This window comes from Diadema setosum, chromosome 11, assembly GCF_964275005.1.
Source record: "Diadema setosum chromosome 11, eeDiaSeto1, whole genome shotgun sequence".
Classification (NCBI taxonomy): Eukaryota; Metazoa; Echinodermata; class Echinoidea; order Diadematoida; family Diadematidae; genus Diadema; species Diadema setosum.
In genome coordinates, this window is record NC_092695.1 from 23,203,388 (window position 1) to 23,229,571 (window position 26,184).

Sequence of the window (26,184 nt, forward strand, 5' to 3'; positions counted from 1 at the left end):
TCAAACAAACATGACACTTCCGTCTTGCTATGCAAACTGTTACGGAGAATACGGAGGTGAACTTCAAAAGCTATGGGGTCTCATCTTGCCAAGATAGTACAGCTAGCCTTTTGAAATCGATTACGAGTCTTGTCGGTGGACTAGGTAGAAGATGACATATCTTTAACAAAAAAAAAAAATGTATATAAAATGTGAGCAATGAGGTATAGTGAAGAGTGGTCTGTTTATAAATCCACCAGGTCATCCTGAATTTGAAGATTGTTAAACGGCCAGTGTCCCACTTTACCCAGGTATAACAGTGGATATCTGATGATGGCCAGTTATCGTAATGACAGGACACTCTTTCCAGATCTTTAAAGATCATGCAGTTAAAGATGACTGAATTACCCTGTATAGATTAAAAAGAAACATTTTTACATCAAAGTAGAGATTACTTATTGACAAAAAGGACAATGTGGGCCGTCCAAGGGGAAATATACTTGTTGACAAGGACATAGTGGGTGATAAGATACAGAGGCATCTTAAAACATATTATACTAAATGACATCATGTAACAAAGTTGGTACATGGGAGAAAATCCCCCAACTTTTTAGCCAATCAGTTAAGATAAAGGTACAAAGGGGTCATGAAGAAAGAATTATGATAATGTACCTTCGGGAATGTGTTTTAACACAGCTTCACCAGTCAGTGCGCGTTTCACGTGGCCAGTTCTAGCAGCTATAACCATCAAACATTTCCATAAGAGGGAGTGTTCTGATATGTTTATGGGCGTTCTTAATATGGGCATTCTTAATATCCTGATAAACGTAAATTTGTTTGTACATGTGTGAGATTGCGTGGATTAAATTTAATCTAGTAATCTTCAGTTATTCGATACATTCCTTGACTATATCTTCTGTATAATAAGCAGGAACATCGCATGATAAATATAGGTGATATCATTCTAAATGATATACATGTATACCGGATATATAAGGAAACAAATGTCAACAATTACGACGCTAATTTGATGTTGCTAAGTTAATAGTATAATGGAGTTTAATGTAATGATGTAACAACGCCGTGAAAAGTAAAGTTACAGATCAGTCGAACAATAAGAAGTGTCATATCAATGGCTGATATCTTACTGACTTAACAGGCATAATCATCAATAGTGGACAATTTCACCGATCCAAAATGTTTTCCCTATATTATGTAAAAACAACATTAACACCAATCTTTCCAGTGGAAAGGATTTTCCTGTAAACTTGTCATTGCTCAGGAAGTCAGGGTGGTGATTGTGGATATTTTTTTTTTTCAATTCATTCATGAAATTTATGCAGCGCATATCACTGTCACACTTCGCAGTATAACTGAGAACCAGCGCTGTACTTGAGACCCTTGCCAAATCTTGCAGACACCTTTGAATGATTGCACAGTATCTACGTCATCTGAAACTTTCTGACCGATTCTTCCGCTTCCCTTTGCATTATTTTGGCCTGTGCAAACAAGTATAAGACAATATGTCTGCGTGCATGGTCTCACAGCCTGAAAATGATGCTTCTTTGCAGCTGCCGAGCAAACTAAAAATTAAGTACTTCAGCTAAAAACTGAACACGCATTCAGACGACCAGAAGAAGTCAAAGGAACCGGCAACGACTGCTCCATTGAAAGGACTATCCCTTTGGAATGAAAATGAGCAATCTTCTGCATTGGGGCATGAAGACTTAGCCCGCAAATAGACCATGTATTTGTCAGTGTGTCTTTGTTGTTAATTCATTCTTTCTGTCGAGTTTGCGTTGACACGTAGCCGTTGAACTTTTTTTTTCTTTTTTCATTATCTCACTCTCTCTGTCTCTCCTGATCTCTCCCTCTATCTCTCTTTCTCTCCCTCTTTCCCTCTCTCTTTCTTTGGAGACTTCTTATTCTGCCGATCAACTTGGACTTAAATCCTGCTGAAAGGCCGCTTGGCGGCTTGTTGTCAATCGAGAATGCTCTGTGAATTATACTCGAGAGAAGTCCCAAGCCCTGAGCATGCAGAGAGAACCTTCTCTGACAATGACTGGTAAAAGAGACCCGGGCACTCCTATAGACAACCCACTCTTCAACTTTCTCCCTTTTCTAAGGGGATTTATCGCGTAGTGAGGAGAAACACACAATAAAGTGTAGGAGAAGGAGGAGGAGAAAAAGGTAACAGAGATACACAAGGAGAAAACACTCGAGTTAAATTAGGGTTCAGGAGTGTTCTTACAGACTGCAAATGTTGAAAGTGATAAGGCGCTCAGTTCAGTCAGTTCACGCTTGCTTGTTCACGCATTACCCTTAGCATGTCCATACCACTCAGAAATGCTGGGTGACTTTCACTGTAGGTGTTGTTGTTGGCTTTTTTTTGGGGGGGGGGCTGTTGTTGTAACGTTTTCCCTTGCAAGTTAGTTGGTTTGTTATGGGCAAGCAAATAGCAAAGACTGTAGTGCTGTGCTGCATGGTCTTTTCTAAATGTTAATGTGTCTGTGCTTTTACTCTCCACAATAATTATTTCCTGCACAATCTTGCCAATGCCCGTGATCCAACAGAACAGTCTTTACTTTGGCCTGTCGCCGTAGAACGATAGCGCCAAAATCGACTTAAAATCAGCTAAAATCCGTAAAGATCAAAGAAAAAGAATGCCAGACGTTACTGGCAAAAGGAACAGTAATACTACAACTGTATAGTAGGATGGAACCCTCAAGTAGACCGCGTGTGCCAATAAGGCACTTTGGAATACATAAATATTCCTTTTCATGATGATTAGGTGAAAATGATTAAGAGGATGGAATAGTTTTGGTTGAGATGAGGCTTCAGGTTTTCAACTTCTTTTGTGAGATAATATGAAACCTCTTATGAAATATGAAAGAGCATACAATTCTAAGAGGAATTGAAAGTTTGTTTGATGAAAATTGGTTTGGAAATGGCTGAGATATCTACAAAACAAAGAGGTCCTTTATAACAAAAGGCTGGACCCATAGGACCATCCACCTTTTATTTGGACCAATTTGTTTAACTTTGATTTTGGCTATCTCAGCCATTACAAAACCGATTTTCATCAAATGAACTTCGAATTCTTCGAAGAATTTATGCTCTTTAATATTTCATAAGTGGTTTCTAATTACCTCGCAAAAAAAAAGAAAAAAAAAAAGAAAGAAAGTTAGAATCTGAATCCTCTCTCTCAACCGAAACCACACCATCATTGATAGGCCTATCTACCCTAGCTGGGTATCCTATTCAGTGTAAGCACTGTTCCCAAAGGATCCCGCCCATTGTTATCACTCACATAGCATTGCCAATAACCTAATAATACACCAAGGGTCTAAAAGGATGTGATGGCTGTATGACATCTTTTACAAGGATTAACGCACCAAGTGGGATTCGAATTCAGAACCCTGCTGTGTAGGAATCCCAATTTGCCTCATCACTCCACCGCTTGTTCCAAATTTCAGTCTTCTGCAGCTTTTCGGCCCCAGGCCTGTTCAGCCCTCCTTACATCTGACCATCGTGATGAAGTCAAAAGTTCAGACAATCACATCTTTTCTTTTTATGGTATGTATAGGCTTATCAAACGATTGAGTCACATGACAGACGAATATAGGCTTCGCATGGTCAATTGGACTGGCTAAGCGCGTTTCACCTGATCGCTTCCTTGATTGAGAAAACAGTGCTCACAAACTGCGGGTGCATGACTGAAAAAAAAATCCCAACAACAAAAAAACAAACAAACAAAAAACACGCGGTGTCGAATGATTCGCCATTACGATCAAAATCACCTCATGAAAATACCTATTTCCTCTTAACTGAATTTTCTACAATATGTGTATTATCATCATAGTTTCACACCAAATTTGCAAAGACGAGTAAACTTTTTTGCTTACTATTAGTTGGTCTTTCAAGCCGTCATTTTGAGTGAGTGAGGCAAAAATTAGACTCGATAATAGGCCTATTTGAATCTTCGTTTGCTCATTTCTCATTTCTTATTTCGTTTGTTTCGCTCATAAGGTTCTGTCTGGTAATATATCCGTCTTCATTGTACTGATACTTTCTCAAATTGTATAGAAACACGGGTGACTTATACTGACTATCCTGAATAAAAGAGTGGACTTACAGGGGGACCACGCCAAGCTTTTGGAGCTCCCCGGCTAGCATCCAAACCCTACTCATGCAGAGGTTCCTTGATACGTGAATGTTTGATCCAAACATTGACAGCTCCGCTATACTGCGCCGGATTTATTTGCCAAGCACTCACGTGATCACACCGGGTCATCGGTTCGAAGCGGATTCAAATACAAGAGCCCCCAATGTTCAATATTTCAATAGTTATATCAATAGACAGCAAACGCTCGCTTGTGGAAGTGAGCACGATCGAAAGCGCATGCTAAATTGATTGGCAGACGTCGAACAACATGCGCTTGTTTTTGCCATTTATTTGCAAGGCACACCAAAACTGCTTTGCGTGTAGCAAAGGTAAATCGCAGGACAAGACGACTGTCAAATACAATGTACCAACGGGAGAACACAAGAAATGTCCTTAATTGACCGGCCTAGCGCGTTAGAACGCCATGCTCTCCTGACATTTATGTAGCGGGATTTGTCTCATTGTGGCTGCATGGTCGAGATGCTGACATTTTCATTGCAGAGTTCGATGTACCTTCGATCATTTGGCAAATGGGCTAACAATGTCTATTGCAAGCTGCATGCTCGTCCAAAAAAGGGGGAAGACATTGGCCACATTTCTAACACCCTCCTTATAGGGTGTGGAATATAGAACGATTGTTTAGTACCTTAATTGTAGGGAACTTTGATTAAAAACGAGATATCGGTAAAACAACAAAACAAGGTCACTTAGGAGCATTGGTTGAAATTACTAAATGCGTCGTATTCAGGGAAAAACAAACAAGCGACACATTCTCCCTGATTTGTTAAATTTAGTGAGCACAACCCTTAATGACCAATGGAGCGATAAGTCTTTTGCTTATCTCTGTGGTTCTGTCATTACGCAGATAGACGTCGCACATAAATGGCGTTTTACGAGCTTATCAACAACAGCATGCACATTATGATGATGTTGCGAACTGGTCCATGTTCTTGTGGATGCTTTTAGAGCAATTTGTACAACACCTGTAGGAGCACCATTTGTTTTTGTAAACTGGTAGAAATGGCACAAAATTCTTCGTGGAAAAAAGAAAGAATACAAAAACTAAACGAATAACCCATCATAAACTGCTTTGGAGAAAATAATCATACAACATCCATTGCAAAATTTTGTTTTGAAGTAGGTCTACCAGCATTATGTTTGTCGGCAGATGTAATTAATGATTCTCCCGAGCGAACGTTCTTTCCATTGTTCCATATCTCACCTCCGACACAAGGTATTATTTTCTGTTCATAATTCCCTTTCTTCCCTGCTTATGAAATGCAGGTATTGCAGGATAATAGGTGTTTACTGAGTGTTGTTTGTAACCTTGGGTAATTAATATAGACGATGGTCATGGGTGCATATAACGGTCATCCTTGTTGACAGTTCGTTTGCTAGCTGTCTTCGATTGCCTGATTCAAAAAGGCTAAAAAAATGCACTCCATGTATACGTTAAATCATGAGAGAGTAAACCTCAGGTTTACATCTCATTGGACGTACATGTATATGCTAAAGGTCAAAGGTTGTCACTGCGAGACACTCCTAGTACTCTCACCTATACGTTACACCTAGATACATCTTGACTCCAATGACACCATTTTGGTTCTATCCTAAGAGACAGCCCTATACATTAACCATTTACCATTTACCAATCAACCTAAAGTTTGTCGTCTTTTATTATTTCTCACTTATTATCTCTCCATTTCTTTCCTCTTCCCTCTTTGTTCACATACACACACAGACACACACACGCACGCGCGCACACACACTGTGTATATATTATATCCACCACACATAAATACACACACACATAATATACACACACCGCGTCTGTTACTCGACAGGTAGCCAGATTTTCAACAGGTTGTATTATTCGGCAATTGACCATGTCTCTCGATGCGGAAGAGGGAGGTTGAGGGGAGATGTAGGAAAATCGATTCGGTCTGATACAGCGCAAAATAAACGCATTTATCGATCCGCTGGGTTGCCAAGCCGGGATTTCGTTGCACATTTTGCGCTTACTTTTAACTTCCCAAAAGGGCATTTAACGGTTGGATGTGTTTGCGAGAGAGAGAGAGAAAAAAAAAAGTTATAATAGACTCACTTGCCACAATTTGGGAGACTGCCTGTACAAACATCGCATACAGTTTCCTACTTTTCTTACGTCGCCCACGAACCAAGGAGACTATACGAAATCCCATTAGTATACACTCTGTGGCACAGATTTTCGTGCAGTTCACTGAAGTTTTGCCACCTCCCTGGTCTAGCTTTGCTGTACGTATTGTGGTATCAATACTTTGGATGTATACGTGATCAATGTATAGCTTTACTCTTTGATCGATTGGGCAGGATTTGATTAGCTTTTTCCTTTGTTTGTTTGTTCGTTTGGTGTGTGGTGTTTTGGTGTTTTGTGCGTCAGTGGCGAAATGTCGGGTTAGAAACACCGCGAGTGCCAAGACCCTTTCCCAGGTGGTCTGCTGATCGGTGTCATACTCACAGCAGGATATACGGGTAGGCAGACTGATGAGCTGTGGCTCGCCTGGGGATTTACGCCAGGGAAAATCCCGCGCGTATGAAATAATGCTATGACACATGATCCGTCGTCTGTATATCAATAAGCATCCATCCTGCTTGATGCAATGATATTTGAATATATGACGTCACAAAGGATCAATTACGTCAGATAAAGATTAAGCACCGATTCGTCAGTCTGGATTCGGATAGAAACATATGAATTAAGGGGATTGAAAGACACTGGTAAGATTGCGTGGAATCTGACTTGTATCAAACTTTGCGTAGAGTGCTGGAGTGATTTTGTGACAGCCATCGTGATATCAACCAAACAGTTTTCAAGATTTATTCCTAGTTTTTATCTACAGTAGGCTCCTGGATCTTTTTGTCATGTCACGTAGCTTGGTCCTTTGATGCGGGAATGTGTGTGTATGTTTGCGTGTGTGTGTTCTCTACTTCCGCGAGATTTGCTACAAGGACGTTCTTGTTTTGTTGTTGTTGTTGTTTATTCAGTGTGAAATGTCCGGTTACACAATAGCACGCATATCATATTCATGACCCATTTTCATCTGATCCCAAATATACACATACATCGTTCGTTCTTCTATACCGAGAGTATGAGGTAATGAAATGCTCCCTCTACGATATAAGTTCTATAATGGCAAAGGCAACGCTCCAAGAGAAGCATGAATGCGACTGATGCCAACTTCTCGAAGAACTGCAATAAAAAAAAACACACACACACACAAAAACAACATGTAAATCTGAAGTAATGTTGATTTGTTTACGTACTGAGACGCACTGTCAATTCAGGAGAACTTACAATGCGTCTCAAAAGGGGCTTATGACTTGAGCAGAGGCACCTCGAGTGAATGTCTATAGGAAATGGAAATGTATGTTACCTAAATTTTATGACTCATGCAGTTTACATAATTATTACTGTGGCATCAATCTTTTCACAATGGAAAATCTACGTTTCTTACACACGCCAAGGAAAAGCTCGAGGCACAGAATTAATCATATTTATGTTTCTCTCTAACTTTATCAGGATTGGTGGTAGCTGAATATCTGTCTTAACACATTACGTACAACAGCCTATGTTTATCGCGAGATAACATTCGTTTTTTTTTTTTTTGTAACTATAGAGGGCGTTGCAAAACAGCGCCACCACCATTAACTCTGTTGCTCTGATGCAAAGAGATTTTTCTCACAAGCTCTTCGTTCCAGTGGCTGCTCGTTTGAACACACTTGTCAATGATCTTTTCAAACGATGGTCCAATTTGCCAGCTATCATCTTCATTGCCACATTTCTTTTTCCTCTCAGGAAAACAGTGCGTATGTTTAATCTGAGCTATGCATTGATCTGCTGCTCAAAACTGCTTCCAAAATTACATTACCAAAAAGAAAAACACACACACACACGTTATAATTCTTAAAACATCAGAAAAATGTTATTAGCCATCACTTTTGCTACGGAAACATATATTGACACGCGCCAGACACCAAACATAATTATATAGATGAAGAGTTTGTTCGCAAAAACCGATAAGTCCATTTTTGAAGATTTTGAAGTACGGTCTCTGTCATAAAGTACAAAATAATACCTTTTAAATGATATATTGGGCACTACATATAATAGTACATTTTTAAAGTTATTTTTCTTGACCTTTAATCGCAAATATTTCCATTTGGCAAATATGGACTTATCGGTTTTTGCGAACAAACTCTTCAAATATTGGATGAAGGAACAAAATGTAACTCCATCCCTTTTGTTACTCTTGTGTGTGTGAGCTCGAAACGAGCGATGGCATACTTTTTTTTATTTTTTAGTCATAAGATTAAGAAAGTCTGACCGTCATGAGGAAGATAGAGAAAGAGGAGGGGGGGGGGGACTTAGGAGAGCTCGATACGTTTACACCCACGCCAAACATGATATCATTGTTAAATGAGGCAATGTGACTGTTATTGTCTGCACGTTAAACAATGGGGAAGAGTGGGGGAGGAGTACGGCACAAGAAAGAAGGAAAAGCCCTGGTATACCATTTCGTGGATCAAAACACGCGATTCAGCCGCACAGCTCATACGTGTCACGTACGCTATTGATTTCCAGCATCTAGGTTGAGCATAGGACCAAGTATATAGCCTGCCAGTTGTGTGCGTGACATTCTCGGCAAAAATGCGGGGCATTTTTGTCTTTGTTTTTTCCCAGGTGTCGAGTTAAATGGGATTTTGCGTGGGATGATGTAGAACTTGATCTTGGAAGCATTTTGCTATTGTTAATCTGAGAAAGTACCTGGCATCTGATTGAAACGTACAGTAAATGTAAGGAAAAATGTTGAGGTATCATTTTCGCTAGGTAACCTCTGTTTGAACTGAAACAAATCACTAATCAATAGTATTAATTGGAAAAAATACAGTGGTTTTGAAGTCTGATAACACCAGCCTTGAAGGAGTTTTAAACCATATCTTTCCATATTTATGTTTTGCAGAAACAAAGGCAGCAAAAGTTTCAACCATGGACAGGCCCGATTGTTACTGTTTGCTAGAAAATAAAAGAAAAAAAAAGCTGAAACAAAACAAAGCAAAACAAACGCTTCTGTGAAGGTTCCACTCTACAAGGTTAGAAGTCGAGGTCAAGTGCAGATGAAGGCACAAAGCGTGGCCTCCGAGAGTCTGTATTAATCATAATTGTCAAGTGACAAGTCTAGGCGACATTAATAGCACATTCTAAGACACATTCATGATTGCGTCCGAGTCCTCTTGTTTTGACAGTAAGTTTTTATCATATTTATAGGTCAGAATAATGTTCCAACCCCTCTACGGCAAAACGACGCCACTTGAAGTCACACAGTCACTGCCTTATAGTCACGACCGTTTTCAGTTTTCACCGTACGATCCACTTTCAGTTTCTGTTAAACACCGCACTTGAATCGTCTATCTCGCTCCTTAAAGGAGCTCTGGGATCCAAATGCATGTTGATTTGTGTTGATTTATGATACCCTCGACAGCACTTTTGCAGTGAAACAAACATCTAGAAACATTCCATATATTTTTAACGATTTTTCTTCTAATTTTCTTCAGATTACTTGGGAACGCCCACAAAAAATCCTTCCAAACCAATATTCTGGCGATGACCTCATCTGTCAATCATTACTAAAGTACTGAAATGTTTAACAAAAGACCTTGGAATGCACCTTCCCCTCGACTCCCTCGCCATGTCTTTTGTTAGTCACATTGATATCACAGAAACATGCAGGTTATGTTGAGTCCAGAGGAAGGTGCATTCCAAGGTCTTTTGTTAAACATTTTATTACTTTAGTAATGATTGACAGATGAGGTCATAGCCAGAATATAGGTTTGGAAGGATTTTTTGTGGGCGTTCCCAAGTAATCTGAAGAAAAATAGAAGAAAAAAATCGTTAAAAATAAATAGAATGTTTCTAGATGTTTGTTTCACTGCAAAAATGATGTTTAGGGTATCATAAATCAACACAAATCAACATGCATTTGGATTTTAGGGCTCCTTTAACAAAATTATTGCAGAGTACCGATGAAATCAAAATGTGTGTGTCTGTGTGTGTATCTGTCAAGTGTTTTATTAAGCATTTTTAGCCATATTTTAGGTGTTCCTCTTTGTGTCATGGTGCAAATATAGGACATACTAAAATGGTGCGAGTGTGTGCTTGCTTGTTTGAAACACCGCTAATTTAATTCCTGTAGGTTTTAGTGCCTTTTAGCTTGTTTTTGCGGACATGTAAGAAACGTCATTACAACTTTAAAAAAATGAGGAAGAGATTGCTGCAAATAGCTGAATAGTTCGAGTTATTCTCCAAGTAATTCTCTTCTTTGGATGAATGACATTGTTTTGCTCGGTCTGGCTTCCGACTTGGGGGGTTTCTTCCGTAACTCAGTCAGGTATAAGAGCTCACCTCTCACTTGCAGCAGCAGCGAATCGCTACGATAGTTGCGGGTACTTTATCGGGGGCTCCACTGAAATGCAGACGATGAATACCGTTCTAGGAATCTTTTGACGTAATGCTATCTTGTCTGACCTCTTTCTCTCTTTTTATTCGTTACGATGGACTGTTAGAGTAGACGTAGAACTCGCCGCAGCCTATGAGACAAGAGAACTGCATGTCCCAGATTCTGTAGATTCGAGATGTAATTCAAATTAGGTACGTGTCTCGGTCTGCACCCCATATTCACATGTAGAAGCCGTATTTTCTAAATCCGATCAATTACTGTTGGCTTCTTCCTCCTTTAAAGGGCATTTCCATCAGAGATTACGAATTCGAGTCTCATTACTTTCTGTCAGAGAGCAAATCTTTTCTTCGTGTTTTTTCTTTTCTCGTCAACCTCAACATGTGACAATCTGATTGAACCTTTTAAAGCAAACCTTGTCAGTTTCGTTGACGCCAAGAAAGGATCAAGTTGTTAAAAGACGTTGATTGTAGTGAGGTCGTTATGATGCGTAGCCAGTTCATACACGAGTGAATCTATTTTCCCCTTTCAAAGAGATCCGCCCCAATGCACCGCGAGTATAAATGAAAATGGGGGTCCTAAACCTATACCGGCAAAGGAATCCGCTCAAGGACATAGTTGTGACGTCAATTATTCACTTGAATGACGTGACATTTTATAAAGAGAAAAGGAGAGGGGAAAGCCCAAGGGGAAAAGTGGATCATTAAAAGATCAAAGTGTCCCGCCTTATTGCCAGTCATACGGTTCGGAACATCAATTATTATTATTGTTATTTTACGATTATCATCATCATCATCATCAAAATATCAATACTAGATCATCTTTGCCGTCACCAACAAAATCGTTACCATGCAGCAGTGAAACGCGTAAATGAATCCTAATAGCGAGTAAACAACATGATGGTTAATGCAGACCTTGAATGGTAACGATTTTCTTGCCACGTAGTTAATAACTGTTTATGACCTACGTATTAATCTGTAAAACTATGGAGCTATACGTAGCTCCATGGTAGAACGTGAGTTCTACCCTGTATAATATCCCTGTAATATACTCTTGTTTCAAACAATTGTTATTATATGCATTCATAAGAAAAGTAGACATACAGCTGGATAGCCGTGCTCAGCTCTTTTCATGTTGGATAGAGCTATTCTAACGAGGAGATCCATACCATAGATTGATGAATGCATAGATAGATAGATAGATAGATAGATAGATAGATAGGTAGATAGCTTTATAGATAGATAAGTTGACAGGTTATATAGGTAGGTAGAGATAGAGAAGGGGATTGGTATGTGAATATGTATAATTGGTGTGTTGGTATATGGGTATAAATGTAAATAGATTAACAGGCAGATAAAAAGTATAATATATAGACATAATGTATGTGTACACAGTAATGTAAACAGACAGATAGATCATAATCATAGTGATAGGTAATGGGAGAGGGTAAGAGCTAAAGAAAATAATCAGTAAAAAGGGGAGAGATAGATGGAGAGGGAGAGATGGCTAGAGAGGGAGAGTAAGTGAAAAGAGAGAAGAAGGGCATGCAGGGAGATGACCGGTGGAGTGACCCAGCTCCAGGCAGTGGTGCTATTGACTGACATGCTAAAGATTGTTATTGTTATTAAAGCAGGGCCAATGCTGTGCTAGATAGTGCATTGAACATGGTCTGACCTTTTCGGGTGTCAAGGGCGCCCTATTAAATGACACGATATGGGTCGTGTATTCTATGTAACCATTCAGGGATTATGCTGAAAATGGATTGTATATTCCACCCGCCTTCAGTTCCAATATCGTGGAGGATTAAAGGGGCATTCCAGACGATTTTCATAATTTTACATCATGTGGTATGCCTAAATCGAGGGTGCCATGATAGATTTGTGAAATGTATTGTGTCTCTTGAGCGGATAGACCAATACCCTGAAAAAACTCAAAACGTAATACACTGATCAAGGATGATGACATAATATTGATGACTCTTATATTCCAGTTATGTAGCAATGTCATTCCATTACAAACCCACTTACTTTAACAAGTTCACCTGTGTAGAATGTATGCATACTTCCCTAATCATGCATTCTTATGTGAAGCTGCTACATGTCATCATCCTCGTTCACTGTGATTTGTTATAAATTTTGAAAACATTCTTACTCCTCATCCTAATCCCTATAAATTCTTAAACTCTGCACCCAGTACAACCGATTTATTAGACGGTCAGACGCAAAATACGAAAAAAATCTTCTGAAGGTTTCCTTTAAACAGTTTGCTTTACAAGAACCAGGTAGGCCTACGGTGGATGTCATGTGATGATCGTATGAGAATTTTTGATGATTTGGAGTCAAAGGGTTAAAGTGTACGAGGATAGGAGCATCACCCGATTAAACTTGGCAGGTGCATTGTATATTTTGCCTCTCCCCAAACAATTCCCTGCATGAGAGATTCGGACGTACGTCCCGAGAGCATTTCGTGTGATTGTGGGAAATACACATTATTATCAACATTATTCTCATAATACTCTAATTGCACAATACGTGCTGGTGGTATTGGCAATTACAGGAGTTTCTCGTCGAATGCTCTTGTGACGTAGTATGACGTGATGGCGATGACGAGGTCAGTATGACACGAGGATGGATGTCCCAGGCACCGTTGTAAAAAAATAATGTATGTCATTTCTCCCACAATAAAACTCAACAGTAAACATGGCAATCGCTCGGCCGCTCGTTTCCTTCTCCGCATCCTTCCTGCAAATTGCAGCATGAACTCGTACGTGGTCGGTGTGCCATAATTATACGGAGACTGGCCTTTCGCGCTGCTGTAATAGACCAGTTTGCAGTTGGTTGAATAGCGATGCTTCAAATGACCCCGAATTTTAAACCATTGAATCGAACAGTCGTAAAGCTAGAACAACCGTAAAGCTAGATATCGCTAACTTACGTAATCCAACTTGCTTTTATGTTAACAAGTTCCCTTGAATGATTAGAAATGTTCTTTCCTTGCAACGTAAAGAAACCGCTGAGGCGGTGTGTATGACATCATTCAATACGACTGCTTATTTTATCATGTCGTTTTTCTCAATGAGCTGTATCTGCTCATGCGCAAAATGTACGTGCCAACTAACTTATTTCGCCTCACATCACTTTATTTTGTAGATCATAAAGTGAGGTTGCACAATGTAGCTATGGGGAAAGTGCTTCATGCTGTTGCTTTAAAAAAAGATCTTGTTACACTGTAATTCAGGAGGCAGCTGCTTGACTTTACCCTCTGTACACCTACCATAGGACGGAAGAAAATTGCACATCAATGAGGGCGTATAGGAATAAGAGTAAGTTGCGTGTAGAGAATGACGCTGTCATGATACTGTAGATTGCATCGCAAATCAGGGCGTAATTCATTTATTATTGTCTCGTAAAAAAACTGTGACAAGGTATTCTTTGGATAATAAACATGATGACTAAGGTTCACAAGGAAAGGGAGGAGGAATAGAATGAAGATTGACGGAAGGAAATAATACTAGAGAAACATACAGGAAGGAAAATATATACGTACACAGAGAGAGAGAGAAGTGTATTTAGAGAGGGCATGATAATACGGAGGAAACATAACATATATTATATGATAAAATGAAATGACAAATGGAGAGAACATGTGGAAGAGCTTATAGGAGAAAGGAGGAGTGTGAAGGGATTGGTGGCTGTGTTAGAGACTCAAAGGACTCCCATGATTCGAAGAAAGTCTGACAAGATAAAGATAGCATGTGAATTCCATTTGCCCTATACATGACTATGCCTTATAACAAAATGGCATTGACTCTCAGGCTGCTGCCATGGTGTGTAATGCAGCGAAAATGCCTTCCTCGAAATAGAGTCCTAAAGGATAAGTGCCTTAACAAAGTACGACGACAGCGACTTGTGGTATCAAGAGTCCGGATGTGCTCCTAAAGAGCTTAAAGGCATTATTGACCATTTGCAGATGAAACAAAAACCTATAGGGATAGCTTTAGTGCTTCAAAATAGTTCTTAAATGTTAGTTCGGGATAAAAACAACCAATGTAAACATTTTGATCAGTATAGTCAATGTTAAGTCTTGTTAAATGTACAAAATGTGAACAATACAGCATATTATGCATGCAAGTCCAGTCAAAGCAGAATATTTTTTCACACCATATTTGATGACACTCATCATCATCATCATCATCATCATCATCATCATCATCATCATCATCATCATCATCATCATCCTCAAGTCCTCGATAACTATTTCATAGCTATCAGTGATCAGAATTATAAGTATAAAGCAGAAGGATAAAAGAAAAGAGAAAGAAGAAAATGAAAGACAGTTTATATGCTGAGTAAAAGAAAGATAAGAAGAAGAAGAATAATAAAGAGTAGAATCATAGAAGGTGAGGGATGAGAGGGAGAAACGAAAAACAAGAGACTGATGGAGAAAAAGAAGACTTTCGTAGAGATTGAAACAGGAGGAAAAACGGAAGAGTCGCATCCTTTAAGGAGAAGAGTTTGAAGCTCGTTTTTCCAGGAAACGTCGCCAGGGACTTGTATTGGAGATGTTCCGTGGGCTGACAAGCAACCTTGCATCCATTTTTCTCTGTCACTCCTGAATGTTCTATAGGCAGTGATGCTGAATCCATTACCATAGATCCTATCTCCTTTTTTTATGCAATCATCATCATTTCCGTCGTTTATTTGTTCCTCCTTTCTCTCTGCCTTGCGCGCATTAAAAACAAAATCCATATCAGTCATTCTTTTCCAGGGTGACATTTTCTGCGCCACATAAAATGTTCTTCCTGTTTTCAATTCCATGTGATGATTTATCTTTCTCTAGGCTTCTTCGCTGCACAGATCTCCTCTTCTTTTATGTTTTCCCATAAACCCAGCCTCCCACATTTACTATTATTTATTCATTTCCCTTCAGGTGTTCTTTTTAATGTCTTTCTCCTTTTTGGCGACAGCGCTTAATCGGTACATGGCATTGGAAAAGGTTATTATGATCAATTTAACCCACGATGACCGTACTACACAGAAAACGAAGTCAAACCTTTTGACAATAAAGAGTAGGAGGAGGGGGGAGGGAGAAGGAGAGGGAGGTGGGAAGGTATACTGGGAGGAGGATACGAGAGGAGAGAAGGGAGATAGAAAACACTGTGTGGTCATGACATATTTCTCGCAGTGCACACCAGTCCGTATTTCTATTATTGCTTGTCACATGAAAAGAAGCACGACGGAGTATTTCAATGATTATATTGTGAATGAGTTACGGTGAGTTGTCTGTTGAGCAGACACTGTACATGCCGCACCAACTTGGAGCGTGAATATAGTATTGTCGGTTTTAGTGTTACAGAAGGTTAAGTCAAGGATTTCACTACAGAATACAACATAATGCTAGGACTGCACGTATAAATGGCATAACTTTCTCTGTCAAATCATGGAGCTACCGTAGCTACTTGCTCAAATACTCTATCTGAAATAACATTTTACGGCGGTTTCATTACCAGATATTCCTTTCTCTTTTTTTTAACGCGATGTCGTCATTTGATTGCTTTCAAATAAAAATAGTGGTAACAATTTTATTGTTGTACTTACTGTTCGATTACGAACTGCTGTACAAGTTAAAGAGGAATTACAGAGTAAAACAATAATGGGCTAAAACATGTAATTATACGTTCAGTGCTGAAAGCAATCTATGCTTCTATTGACCGAAGCCTACAATATTTTCCCTACCAGCCCTTGCGACAGTTTATGAATCCCTGACCGCCAGGGCCGTTTGAACAGCGGATGTTTGACTATTAATGCCTTTTACTGTTTAATCCATTAACCATCTGCCGTTTGACACGCGATTGCGTTTGAAGAGTTTGTATATATGCCTGTTTGTGTGTGTGTCAGTGTGTCTGTGTTTTGTTTTTGTTTTTGTTTTTGATTTGCATAAAATACTTTATTGTATGTTTTTAAAAATATGATTCAGCAGCACAGGTGAGAAGACTCCAGCTGCTTATTTTTGCTCATACTAGTTTCATAGTGAAAATGATGCAGATATTTAATGAAATTCATGTAAGAATATCATAAAAATTGTGTGTGTCTGTGTGTGTATGAAAGCGGAATAATGTGCTTTTGTTATGTCTTCCTTCCCTTCGATTTCCTCTTCTTTCTTACCTTCCTTTTCTTTTTCATCCTTTTTCTTCTTCCTTCAGATAACAAGTACACTTCTTATATTGTGTGTATTACCAGGGAGGTGTAGTCTCTCTCACACCTCCCTGGTATTACCAACCACGAATAATCACTCTGTACGAAACTTTCTAAGGATCTGACACGAATGTAATGAGTCCAGTATTTCGAAATCTCACTAGAAATCTTAGAATCGAAATCGCTGGTAGTGATGATGAGTGTCCACATGCTGTGCACAATTGAAATTGCATAAGCATTTGAGAATAATGTGGTCGTGCATTGTCTCTTCGAGTGTTGTTAAGATTTTTTCTTCTTCCTTTAAAACTTGCGTTTGTACAATGTATATAAGTTAAGTAAAAGAATTCGCGCAAAGTTGGCTGTGCAATGACTGCACAATCAAATTAATTTGGGTAGTGTTTGATGAAATCTTGATTGATTCCTACGACTTTCTCTTTGCCGGTACTCTAACAGTTGTAATTGCCAACCGAGATTGTCGTTAAGGCGTTCAGAGTTAATTGTAACTCGGGGTAACAAAAGAAAGGGGAACACGAGCATAATGATAACAAAGCTGTTATTCATTGACTTGCACCAGACCTACGAAAACCAACCACTAAACTTTGTGTAATCGTCATAACGATTTGTTTTTTGTCTCGATAACGAACATCATAATCATAACTATATAAATGCATACATTCTTCTTCATGTCATATAACTTAATCAAGTTCAAGTTACGTAATCTCCGTTCCTTTTTTCTTCTCTTCGATGGGTGCAGGGTAACGGATGGTGGCAGAGCGTAACGGGACGTCGAGTCCAGCTCAGCTCTGTCGACATCGCCAACATCTCGGAGATCGAGAGGCGGCACCTGCAGAAGGCGGCCTACCACCGGCTCCAGGCCTACAACGTCGGCCCCATTATCCTGCCAAGAGGTAAGGTTGTAGAAGAACGTGCTCACGTTGATACCCACGTCACAAGTTACTCCAACCCTCTACCTGCGCAGTGGCGAGACTGCCGTGTTATTTTAGCAAAATGGGAGTTTTAGACGGGGTCATCCCACAAGACCGACACCCATGAGTCATACAGCCCACGAGTCCTACAGCCCACGAGTTCGACACTAGGCAAATAAAGCCCATGAAACCGACGCGATAGGTAAAAACAGCCCATGAGTTCGACAGATACAACACGGGGTTAAATGTGTCGGTCTCATGGGCATTGTTTGCTTAGTGTCGAACTCATGGGCTGCATGACTCGTGGGCTGTATAACTCATAGGCTGTATGACTCGTGGGTGTCGGTCTCGTGACGTGAACCTATTTTAGACAGCGATGCCGAGAGGTTGAATTTACGATTTCGAAACTTAAATGAATATGTCTGATCCAATCATCGCCCTACTGTAGCTCAGAAATTGCTATTGTAAGCTGAAGTCAAAATTGATTCTCCACTCCATGATTTTGAATCGCGTGCAACAGGTCTCCTTCTTTCTGTTCATGTTTTTTTCCCTGTATTTTCTCGATTCTCTATGATTTATTTTCTCTATAAGCTGACCAAGCTTATATTTCCGACCTATCTGAAAAACCTCCCACACACATATACATTTGACACAATGAAAAGCTTTTTAAAGTACATATGTATAAAAAGTGAAGTTCCGTTCAACTGACGTATTCTTGTAACTTATTGTACCAGATTACACCTGCTGGCCATATATCATAGACAAATTACATGTTCTTTTGTGCACTGGTTTGTACGGCATCTTTATCAGTTTCCTCTCAATGCGTCTGGTTATTTGTTTGCTTGTTTGGTTGCATGCTTGCTTTCTTGTTGATTTGTTTACATGTGTGCCTTTCAGACTTCGAGCATGTCACTGAATTTTACAACTGTGTATCTTTTAATGAAAGCTCGAGGATCTTTCGTATATAAGTGGTGGTTTGTCAGAGGGAATTTCGTTTCGAATGACATCATGTTCCATCCTTAAAACGGCGTAAGTCTTTCAGATATTAGGCAAAGAAAGCCTATATCAGATATTTGTGTGCATTAAGTAGGGATTTTCAAGCATGAGTTGTTTCTGCTGGCTTGTTCTTTTTTCAAAGTTATCATTGGCAGCATTGTGATCTCTGATTTAATAAGAACAAGAGCGGTTCTACACAGACGAGATTCGAGGCCTGAAAATACATTTGTTTTTATTAACCTATGCAGCAAATGGTAATAATCTCACACATTTTCATATGTATGTATAGATGTTACACATGAAAGGCAAACACAGCGCTACTCTATAGTCATAGCATTGGGATATAAAAGTCAATGAACTCTAGACACTAATAAGTTCGCTTTCCACATTTTAAATGAGACGCCACACACACATGTCTGTGGACTCCTTTAGTGATGACTAAATTAAGTGGCCTTCTTGTCGTCTGCATTCTCTCTACGTCTGTCGTCCTTGTCATCTAGTGAGCAGGAGTTAAAGAGGGCTCACATTCTACTATCGCTAGATGGAGTGATCTCAGTCTTGCGCTGATGGGAGTTTATATCGCTGGACAATATATCAGGGCAATAATTTACTCATTTCGAGTGATGCTCAATCTGCAGAACGGACACTTGCGAGTCCTCAGCGGAAAGAACTTCATTGGCTGTGATTTACGACTTGTGACTTGTGAGGGTAATCACTTTATTGAGAGATAAGAAACCACGAATACGTGTAAGATCTTCATATTTTAGAACTCTCCAGTTGTAGAAGTTTTCAATCAAAGAAGGCGGGGACATTTTTATTAAAGATCGTGATTATTTTTATTGATGTAGTTCTAAATATTTGAAGCGCATGGTATAAATAAGAGCATTAGATCACGTGCTCGATTGACCATTCAAATGTTAGAGATCTTGAAGGTTGCTCCCTTGTCTTTCGAAAAAAAAAATCATCATGATCATTACAATTGCCAACAGGATGATACTTTCCTTCTAAAAATGGTTGCCGTCTATGTTTGTTTGTTTGTTTGTTTGTTTGCTTGTTTTTAATTGTGGCCTTGTATGACTAATATACGGGTTATTCGTCATGGCGAATCAAATCAAATTTCTGCAATGACCATTATGGTTTAAAGAATTTTCAAACGCTCTCGCTGCATTGTTGGTTGATGCCACAACATTATAGTGATTGTTAATAGAAAGTGATAACCATGCCATAGTTGATACGAGAATTGTGCTGTAGTGTATGATGTGCTGTGCTAGAACTTTGAATACTCATCACGATAATTATATTTATACCTTAGAAGTGTCAAATATCTTTAGAGACATCTGATACTCTAATTAGCATTCTTTTTTCATCATCATAATCCTGACTTCCTCTATAACGTGAACACGACAATTGATCTTTAAGCTCAATTCAAAGTCAGAGATCATAGCGTTGGATGCTTTAATCATGTTTATCAAATTTTACTACTACGGAAAATGATTCTTATGTTTACAGGAATAGGAATACACCATAAAGTTCTATACCAAATCGACTTAGCATTGTCTGGAAATGCCTTTTAAGAGCTCAGGCATTTTTATAACGATTCTCCTTATAAAAATTGGTATCTCACTTTAGATGCAAAAAAAATCAGTAGTATTGGCTAGGGGAAATGCATGGTATGACTAAGAAAAAGAAAAGAGAGGAAAAATGCCGGAATCCTGTCCTTTAGTCCAACAGGATGAAAAGCCTTTTTGGGGGCTTGATGATATCGAGCGACGGAGCACGAAACGTGCTCCACGATTAGGCAAAAGAATATCTCGCCTCTCACGCTGTTTGGAAATTGAATGATAGTGGGGACAAATCCGCAATCCACTGTAATATCATACCATCTGATGAAGGTAATGTACTTTGTCCGAAATACATGTCTGTTCGTTATCGACAATTTCCACGTTCGAACAAAAAAAAAATGAAAAAAAAAGGGGGAAGGAAAATGGTATGCCTTGTCTTTCCTAGTATTTCAAGAAGCAAATGAAGTGAAATTAGATTCAATAGACAGGAAAAATTAATCAATGAACAACTACATCACAAGGTGGTAATGGCCATCTCGAGTAGAATAGTAAAACAACACCAAAAATATTCGTGTCAATATCCTCCTTTGATTTTTTTTCTTTCTCATTGATTTCCGGCGTGTTCAGATTATCTCAGTGGACTTTGTATCCTGTAAGTCCTTTAAATCAAAGCATATTATGATAATAACCTGAGGAAATGTCATGTTCTTCCGTTTCTCCTACCGTTAGAGGAAAGGAAAATTATCCGGTACTATAGTGCATTTTCTGTTCATATTAGATAATAGCACAGGCGGGGAATGCATAGATTCGCTTTGCGTTGAGGTCCCTGAGCATACGTCATTTCGGATCTCGCTGCCGTTGCCATAGTTACGGAACTTTCTCTCATCTTCTCTATTCTCTTCTCCTCCCCCTTCCTCTCTCTTTCTGATTATCTTTTTCGTCTCCAAAGACCTGGTGATAAAATGCATTTTTTGCATTTCTGTTTCTTACAATATGCAAGTATTAATATGCAGCCGTGCTGTATGTATTCGATTGATGTGTGTGCGTGTGTGTGTGCTTGCGTAAAATTTAGTGTGCTTTTATTAGGGGGATAAGAGTATTAGTATGCGAGCACGCATGATGATGATGTATGTATGTAATGACAGTGATAATGAAGATAAGGTGTGTGTACTCATTTTCTATCATTATTTAGCATGTTTGATTGTGTGTCTGTGTTTGGGCATCGGGAAAAAAAAAGGGGGGAAATGAAATACAATCTTGCGCAGATGGCTTTGCCAAACAGGATGAAACTGCCAGTATCACATTACAGATGCTTATCAGTTTATAAGGCTGAAGTGTAATTGTAGTTGACGTGCATTACTCGGGTTCCAGTTGAACACGACACCTAATGCGCTAATGGTGGTCAAATGTGATTAAACTATTGCCAGAGGCTAGCCGTTTGTCTCAAACCGAGAAGCAGCAACACGAGGCAAGCTGCCATACAAAGACTGATGTGGATGTGCGGAGCGCTCGCTGCCTATTATTGAAGTGTAACTGGCGGCATTCGATAAAATGTCAGTGCCCACTTAGACGGATTTAAGCTGTATACGGGCCCCGGATGATGTGGCAAGTTCATGCTGTGACACTGCTATATCATGACGGCAAGGTTTGCTAAACCGACGCCGAGCCATTTTCAAAGGCACTTCGCTCCGCAGGCCCAAACAGCCAAAGACCTATTTGAAAGCGAGGCCGATAGAATTTCTTCTTTTTTTTAACTGTCTTTCCGACGTTTCCTAACGTTTCTTCTTTGCTTCTCATCCATCGCGTCCGACTGTCCGCATCTGTCAGGGTTTCTCTTCTTCTGTAACCATAGTTACCTGTCTCCGACTCATCTTCTACCTCACCTTATCTTCCTCTTTCTCCAGCTCTTCATGGTCCTCTTTTTTGTCCCATTTGTTCACCTCTCCTCCATAACGCTCTTTATTCACAAACCTTCAGCACACACCCTGATTATATTTCTAATATTGACATTGATAACTGTGATGCTATACGCAAATGTATCTTAAGCGTGATGACATCATATTAACATGTGCAGTGTCATGTATGCCGCACGAAATTCAATTTATGTATAATTCACTGTAATGGAGAGAAATCTTAGGATCACTACATACTATATAGCTTATGAATTGTGTACACTTATCTTGCTTACTCCTTTCGTCTTATGGACCTAGCATGACAATATTTCTTCCCTGTAAGATATCTCTTCACATTAGGTACATCGCATGCAAAACATGAGATAGGTTCTTTTTTTTCTTCACATTAACAGCAAGTACACGCCACAGCTCTATCTATCTGTCCATCCAACACGTGTTTTTCTTTTCTTTTCCTTCAGAGTTGTCAAACTGTTTTTAGATTGTTCCCCGCTGAGTGATGTATATTTTTGATCACACACTCTAGCAATGTGAATGTCTTGTGAGGGATGTTAACGAAACTGCTGGACCAGCAAAGACTATACCGTGTGTCAAATACAGTGTAATAATTATATGCTTGTGAACAATTTTGTCGCTAATTCAGTATCACGTCTCCCGGTTTGTACTTAGGGGGCGACAAGACGGTAGGCAAGTCAAATTGAAAGCCTGTCACTAGCATACATAAAGTTTTCAAGAATCGCACATCCCCACGAGCTATACGGGTGTTGATCATCGATCAGCGCGGGAAAGGACAAACATTACACGCCATCAGTCACGTCTGAAGGCAATACACTGAGACCGGCGACAAGCGCCATCTTGGCTCACTCCGCCTTGTATGTTTACAGACAGTTACCAAACTATGCATAAGAAAAGTACGACTAGATCATTCCTTTTGGAATATAAACAGTTACGCTCTTCCATAGTCATTACAAATGGCGCCTGTTTTTTCATATCTACTGATGATCGGACTCACACAAGTTTACTCCGCGGATACAGTCATACATTTATGTACAATACCATACATTACAATATGATATAATAATAGATCTCCACTTTATATTTTATCCCTTTTGAATATAAAAGTTTGTAAAGTTGAAAGCGTGTTGTCATCATATACAACAGCGAAATGTTATCACGATGGTATACAAGAAGAAATAACTTGAAGGAAGATGACGGCGGTAAGATCAGCGCAAGGGAGCACAAATCCCAGCACCGACACACTTTACAGTAATCAAATACATAAAGAATTCTTACTTTTTGTACCCTCGTATGAGAATGAGATGGCAGCAAGAAACTGTCTGTCACTTCTGTACAAACATTATACCTTTGCAGACAAACAAGTACACCGTTTAACAAAAGTGCTGACATACATTTTTAATGTTTATGAAATAAGAAGAGAAAAAGGAAGCACGAAATTATTGTCAAGAACGCTACGTTACGAACGTGCCGTGATTATTGATCGTGCGTGCGCGCGCGCGCACACACACACACACACACACATGCTTTTGGCAAAAAAAAAAAAAAAAGAATACATTTTGGTTGCCGAATAAAACAAAGCCATGAACGTAATACTTGAAAGGAAACTTAAAAAGCCACCAAAACCCAGTATTCGCTTGGAGCTCTGCCTCGCGGGGATGGAGTCCCCTCTCCCTCCCCCCTCCTGGGCGCCTGGCGTTGTCCCTATAGACCTTGCCACGAGCAATGAGACTCCCTCCCCTCCCCCCCCCCACCCCACACACACCACACACACACACACACACACACACACACTCACACACACGCAGTCGCACACACACGGTGAAAACGGATAACCATTTCACGCATTTTTCGGAAGTGCAGAATTGCTCGATGATTCTCCTATCACCCAATCTGCAATTTGTTCTTCACCCTTGTATATTGATACGCTTTATGAGACAAATAAGGCCTTCCCTCACCTCTTGAACCACGATCCGTCAAACATCCAAGATGCAACCTCACTCGCAACTCATGCAAACAACTACGCTTGAAGTTAAGTCATTATTGTCCATTGGTACCGGTTGCCACAGTAACCACAATAGTTATTTAAATCCTCCATGGGAAAGTTTTGAGGCATAGGCCTACCTCGTTTTTTGCCCAAGTAGCGGCGATTTTTCTTCCCGCGAACCTTGATAATCAACCACCGTCCCCGTCACGTCCAAACCGCCAAGTCTCCTTGGTTCACTCAACCACCCATTCATCATTTTCTACGATATTTGTCTTGTGTAACCGCCCCCCCCCCACTTTTTTTTTTGGTAGAGATGGGTAAGAGGTGGTTATTCCCCCCCCCCACACACACACACACTCTCTCTCTCTCATAGACGTGAAGCGAAGTGTCCCACTCTTTCCCAACATGTGGTTGGTCTGTTGTGCCTCTTCGTGTCTTCTTGCTCCAATCACTCAATTAAGCAAAGGGTGCAAGGGAATTTTCTGCAGCGATACTGGTAGGAGAGCTCTAGGGTGGCTGACACCCACACAGCGATACTGGTAGGAGAGCGCTTGGGTGGCTGACACCCACACTTCTTGGCGGTTTGCGCAGCTGTACAACCCGCGAGTTTCCCTGGCCAAAATCCACCCCCATGGCGGGTGATTAGGTGGCGATGAAACAAACAAACTCACTATCATACCATGAGGTACATCGGGAAAAAAAAGAAACCGATGAGAAGAAATCAATCTGGATTCCTCGGCATTCTGTTTCCAGGCAAGCTTTTTCAGCTGCAAGAGATCACGACTCAATCAATATCTTCATGAAAGAAATGACTTGGGAGATCTCAAAGATCTCGCTCCAATCATTCGGGACAGACATTAGATCGTTGATACGATGGTCGTGCGGGGAGAAAGAGAAATAAACACGGATGAAGACAGGAAATGAAAAAGAAATAACGTCCAATATTTTCGAAGAGAAATGCAAAGGAAGAGGACAGCGTTAATTGGACGGTTAAAGCGGTTAAACGACACAGCATCGGGTAAAACACTGCACATCTCTGTATAACGTTCCTCACGACTCCTTCAAATTTTGATCGTTTGTTCTTCTTCAGTGCTAGACTCACACGAAATGTTTTAAAGTCCAGGGATTTAAAGTAGAGGTAAAATTAACGACAAAAAAAAAAAAAGATCAGAGGGAATCCACGCCATCGATTAGGTTGGATGGCCGATGATGACAATTTCATTCTTTTTTTTTTTTTCGCGAGAGAGGTCAGTGGTTCGCACGAGCTTGTCCAGTGCCCGTTGGTCACTTTCAAAGACCCCCCATAATCTTACACCCTATTTCCCCAATGCTAGTGTCGTCCTGTCTGTCCCTCTTCTTTCATTCTTTGTAAACTTTGTTTCTTTGTTGTTGTTGTTGTTGTTGTTGTTGTCGATGATGATGATTATGATGATGTTGTTGTTGTTGATGATGATGTTGCTGTTGTTGTTTTGAACACAGCTTGCTCAAACAGAGACACGAGCCTCATTTTCGTTATTTTTTTCGGATAGTTCGTTACAATTACAAATTTAAGTTACAAAGTTACAGTTGCAAAGTTAGAATTGCTACACGCATTTGGGAAGTAACCATGGTATTTAAACTGCACGCGGAAGGATGAGTAAGACAATTGTTATACAAGTAAAAAAAATGTATATATAATATATAATATATAATATATAATGTATAATAATAATATAATATATGAAAATAAATTGAAATGAAATGAAAAGAAATGAATATATATATATATATATATATATATAGATATGTATATATGCGTGTGTGTGTGTGTGTGTGTGCGCGCGCGCGGTCATGTGTGTATGTTTTTTTTTTTCCAAACATTTCTGATTGTATATTGTGTTTATACATTCAAGATTAATGTTTTTGTTATGTGAAATTATAGAAATCAATTCATAAAGATTACTGAAAAACAAAAGAAGT

At 39.6% G+C, this 26,184-nt stretch overlaps 1 protein-coding gene across 1 annotated transcript in view; it reads left to right on the plus strand.

Annotated features, from left to right (window-relative positions):
* The window catches only part of LOC140235099 (uncharacterized), a 131,600-nt gene that overhangs the window by 47,870 nt on the left and 57,546 nt on the right, over window positions 1-26,184 (plus strand). The window contains exon 2 of the mRNA XM_072315134.1: window positions 17,584-17,737. Within this exon, the coding sequence (XP_072171235.1) occupies window positions 17,584-17,737 (154 nt within the window). The remainder of the gene's footprint in view (window positions 1-17,583; window positions 17,738-26,184) is intronic.